Source organism: Pinus tabuliformis, chromosome 8 (assembly GCF_031772625.1).
Source record: "Pinus tabuliformis cultivar Carrire ecotype Pingquan chromosome 8, CPIR1, whole genome shotgun sequence".
NCBI classification, from domain to species: Eukaryota; Viridiplantae; Streptophyta; class Pinopsida; order Pinales; family Pinaceae; genus Pinus; species Pinus tabuliformis.
This window is the reverse complement of record NC_142294.1, coordinates 1,713,512,318-1,713,517,306: the sequence shown is the minus strand read 5'-3', so window position 1 is coordinate 1,713,517,306 and position 4,989 is coordinate 1,713,512,318. Positions and strand designations below refer to the sequence as shown.

At 45.5% G+C, this 4,989-nt stretch overlaps 1 protein-coding gene across 1 annotated transcript; it reads left to right on the top strand.

Moving 5' to 3' along the window:
- Positions 1 to 2,563: 2,563 nt before the first annotated feature.
- Positions 2,564 to 3,964, top strand: LOC149242866 (uncharacterized). The gene has a single exon (XM_089371053.1). It carries the CDS (start codon positions 2,564 to 2,566, stop codon positions 3,962 to 3,964), a length of 1,401 nt encoding a protein of 466 aa, XP_089227179.1.
- Positions 3,965 to 4,989: the final 1,025 nt, after the last annotated feature.

Sequence of the window (4,989 nt, the reverse complement as noted above, 5' to 3'; positions counted from 1 at the left end):
TTAATCACAAGTGGATCCCAACTTAATGTTCTTCGAAATAATTTCCTTGGAAGAATTAATTTCCATGGTTTATGCAAGTTTCTACTTGTTTTGATGGAATTGGGAGGTTCGAAAGGAGGGCGCAGGGTTCGATCCTGAAACCCCAGGCTGATGGCCTAGGTGATGCAGACAACCCATCTCACGACACGCAGGTACGGGCTGGGCCTAATGGCAGACCCTCCGAGGCTAGACGTATTCGAGGTAACCTAGAAAGAGACAGCTGGGTGGATTACCTTTTGTTTTTTCTCGGTTAGGTTTTGGGGTCATTCGCTGGCGGTTTGTGTCGACAGTTATCCTCTGTGGGTTCATCTCTGCAAAGAATGCTCTAAGGCGGTTTTGGAACAGCATAAACCAAAATCCAAAACGTGACTTGTCCCCAGGCGGTTTCAGGAGCATTTTTTCAGGTAACGGTGGTTTCTGTGAGGTGTCAGTTTTACTGCAGTTTCGTTACCATGGTGAATCATAACGAGGCGGTGGATCTAGACCCAGCCCCAGAAGACATTCTTTCGGTCTGGGGTAAGGAGGTCACCGAACAAAACATCGACAAGTTCTTCGGGCAAGTGGGAAATTTTGCATCCGCCACCTTTTCAGTGGGAGGACCATGGAGCAACAAACCACCTAAGGGTTTACTGGAGGAGAGTCTGGAATTGTCTGGTGCGTTCGGCAAAAGCGGCGGGCTCATAGGAGAGTCAGGAGCACGAGCGGAGGAAAGTATACCGAAAGAGAAAAATCTCGGCCCCCTCGATGGTAAGGTTCTATCCCCCTCGAAGGCTTTCAGCCCGTCTGGTGGTCTAGAAGACATCATAAATTTCAATTCCAGTCAAGGATTATGGAGATCTGTAGGGGGCTTCCAAATTTCGGATAAAGAAGCTAGGGATAGAAGCAGCCATTTGGCTGTAAACAGGCACCTTTTTACAAAAGGCCCGTCTCATGCTGGCCCGGGTGAAAAGGGGGCTATCTCTGAACTTGGCAAGGCTTCCAATCAAGGGAAGGATGACCAAACCCTCATTCCTGGAAGGGCGGAAGAAAAGGGAAGTCAGTTTGCAGGCAAGAATGGAACCCCAGTAGGAGTATCGAGCCCTATCCCTTCAGGAAAGGATGTTAACCCCCCTGCGGAAAATGTGAATGGAGCTCAAAGGGTACCAGACATTTCAGGTTTGGACAGAGAAGCGGAACCGGATTGGGAAAGGGCTGGGGAAAAGCGAAAAAAGGCGAAGCCCTTAAAAAAGAAAAGGATAGCAGGAAATTTGTTATTGGGAATGGACGTTCAAGTGGAGGACGCCTTGGAAGTGGCGGAGTGTACGCTAGTGGGTCGAGCAAGAGGGCGGTTTGTCTCTGGCATGTTCTTACAGCAATGGGCGGAGAGTCAATGGAAGGAGACCCCAGCAAAGTCCTTTAAAACGGCTACACTGGTTAAAGGGTGGTTTATGATCAGATTCGACCGCAAGGAAGCCATGGAATGGGTTGAAGGGAGAAATTGGGCTTTTGGGAACCGCCCAGTCTTCTTCAAAAGGTGGTCTCCTCTCTTCGACGCTTCCAAGGAGAAGGTTGAGGAATTCCCCGTCTGGGTAAGGGCTCCTGGTCTGCCCCCGTTCCTTTGGGTTGACTCCGTTTTTACTTCTATTGGGAATCTTCTGGGTACTTTCTTGGAAGCGGACAAGTCCTTTCTCCATACCCACGAAAGAGCAGTGGCCAGGATTTTAGTGCGACTAAACCCAAATGAAGGACTAGCGGAATCTATAAACTTGCAGTACAGGGATTATGTCTTTGAACAGCTGCTGGATTATGAACTTTTACCCTTTAGGTGTCACAGATGCCATGAGTATGGGCATTTGGCAAGGGATTGCCCCCTGGGGAGGCGCAGAAGGAGGACTCAGAAATCAGATGAGCAGTGGGAGGGAAGCACGAGGAAAGATATGAAATCGGCGGAGAAGCAAAGCTCAGAGGCCAAGCCTATGGAAGGGATCCAAATTCAGGAAGAAGAAGCCCTACCCCAGGTTGGAGGGGATCCGGTTCAAGCAACTGAAGATCCGAGCGGCACTGAAAAGATCCCTGTCGGAAATGCTGATGTCACTGTTAGTGAACCGCCCGGTATGCAGTCAGACCCATTAAACTCTGTTTGTATTTCTGATTCTAAAGTTGTCTTCTCGTCTATGGGGTCTCCTTTGATTACTAAATGCATGGATGATTTTGTAAACATTGAAAATATTACTGCCGCTATCCCCTCCATCGATCTGAACTGTGAAGTTGTTTCCCATGAAAATCTGGTCTCTGGTTTATCCCCCCCTGCTCGCCACTATAACCTTAGATCCCTCAGCAAAAAGACTGATAACTTCCTCGATTCGGTGGATCCGGTGGGTGGGTTGGGCCCTTCATCGTCTAGAAGTTCTAATAAAAAGGGTAGAGGTAGGAAATCAAACCTGTCCAAAGCTCAAGTCAAAGCCAAATTTGATGTGGCCGATGGCAAGCAAATGTCGATTCCTGGGGCGCTTAGAGCAGCAAATCCCCCTGAAGCTGTTATAAAATGATCTGCTTGTCATGGAATTGCAGGGGTTTAACCAGTAAACCCAAAAAACTGGCTTTGAAGGAACTAATCTCGCGCTATAATCCGGACTTTGTCTTTCTCCAAGAAACCTTAGGCAGGAGTGTTGACATAGAATCAGCCCTCAGATCTTCCTTTCCGGGGTGGGCTTTCGTAGCCCTTGATGCAGAGGGTCACTCGGGTGGTCTTGCTATCAGATTCAGGGAGGGCAGATTGAAAATTTTGAATCATTGGGGTATGCCCAATGTGCTGGGTATGGAGGTTATTTCCCCTGACTTCGATTTCCCTCTTTTGATCGTCAATGTTTATGGGCCTTGTCAGGCAAGGGTTGCCTTCTGGAACGACCTCTTGTCTAAAGAACTGCCGAAAGAACAAAATTTGATAATAGGAGGAGATCTAAATTTTTCTTTAGGGAATGCGGAGGCATGGGGCCCCTCAGCTAGAGAAGACCCCCTATCAGATTATTTTTCTAATGCACTCCTATCTCATAAGCTGATAGATGTTAATATTATAAAAGCCAAACCTACTTGGAGGAATAGGAGAACAGGGGAGGAGAGAATAGCAAAGAGGCTGGATCGTTTTCTAATCAGTGATTTGATGGCTTCCAATATTCCAATGTTCAGGCAATGGGTGGGTGAAGGGGGAAATTCTGATCACTTCCCCATTCTTTTAGAACTTTCCAAGCCCCCCCCAAAACCTGCTGCTCCTTTCAAATTTAATGCTTCATGGCTGCAAGAAGATTCTTTTAACCAGCTTTTCAGGAATATTTGGAGACATCCGGGTAGAAACTCTTTGGAAAACAAAGGGGCTCTCTTTATGGAAAATTTAAAAAGACTAAAGAAAGCAACTTTGGAATGGGCCTCAGACAGAAGGAAAAAGCAAAATGAGGAATTGGCCAAAATTGATGCAGAACTTCGAGTTCTAGAAGAACCTGAGGCAGATGCTTATGCTACCCAGGAGTCAAAAGAAAGGATTGTGGCCCTTGAAAAATCTAGAGCAAAGATTTTACTGGACAAAGAGGAAGAATGGAGGCTTAAGAGCAGGGCAATCTGGCTGAGAGCGGGGGATGAAAACACGAAATTTTTTCACAACTATGAAAAATGCCGGAAAAATGCAAATACAATTTGGAAGCTAAAGGATCCTGAAGGCAAAGAAGCCTCGTCTTTTGAGGCCTTATCAAATATGGGAAAGACTCATTTTCAATCTTTGTTCTCCGACCCAGGAGGGGTTTCTTTAGCTGAAGTTATCAGAACAACACAAGCTTTCCCCCGTTTTATGGAGGGGGAGGAAGCTGAAAATCTTTATAGAGAGGTGACAAAGGAGGAAGTAGAAAGTATAGTAAAATCCATGGCAAAAGATAAAAGTCCAAGGCCGGATGGCTAGACAATTGAGCTCTTTACCCATTTCTTTGATTTGATTGGGGATGAACTAATAGAAGTGGTGGAGGAATCAAGGAGGAAAGGAGAGATATATACCCCTTTCAATGCAACTTTCATTGCTCTTATTCCCAAAAAAGAGGACCCGGAATCTTTCGAGGATTTCAGGCCAATTTCACTGTGCAACTGCATCTATAAAATTATTGCAAAAACCATTGCGGTCCGCCTGAAACCGATTCTTTCCAATTGCATCTCATCTGAACAATTTGGTTTTTTAGACGGCCGTCAAATTCATGAAGCTATAGGGGTGGCACAGGAAACCATACACAGTATCAGAAAATCAAACAAGAAGGGGGTTGTGTTAAAAATCGACCTGTCTAAAGCCTACGACAGAATTAGCTGGATTTATCTCAGGATGCTACTGACTCACCTGGGCTTCAAGGTGGAGTTTATAAGCTGGATCATGGGGTGTATTTCAAGTGCAAGCTTTGCAGTTTTAATAAATGGGGCTGCTTCTCAATTCTTCAGAGGTCAAAGGGGGCTGAGGCAAGGATGTCCTCTTTCTCCCTTGCTCTTCCTCCTAGCCGCAGAAGGACTCAGCAGACTGATATCAAATGCCAAAAGAACAGGTTTGATAAAAGGTTTGGAAGTTGCTGTAAATTTGTTCATTACTCATCTCCTATTTGTAGATGATATTTTATTATTTACAAATGGGAGTTTAAATGAAATCAAAGAACTTAAAAGTATTCTTGACCTGTTCTTGAAAGCTACAGGGCTACAAATAAACTCAAGGAAGTCCCAGCTAATATTGGAAGGATTCAACAGACAGGAGGAGCTCCTGATTTCATCTTATCTGCCTTTTGAGTCCTGTAATATGGAAAGTCCGTTCAAATACCTTGGTTTTTGGCTGAAGCCATCCTCATACAAAAAGCAGGACTGGAACTGGCTGGTGGCCAAAATTGAGCAAAAAATTTCCCATTGGAGTTTCAAGTGGCTATCTCGGGCAGGCAGACTGACTCTAGTGAACTCTGT

What these genes read in the sequence shown, in the direction of transcription:
- LOC149242866 (XM_089371053.1), top strand. Translation starts at nt 2,564, where the DNA reads ATGATCTGCTTGTCATGGAATTGCAGGGGTTTAACCAGTAAACCCAAA.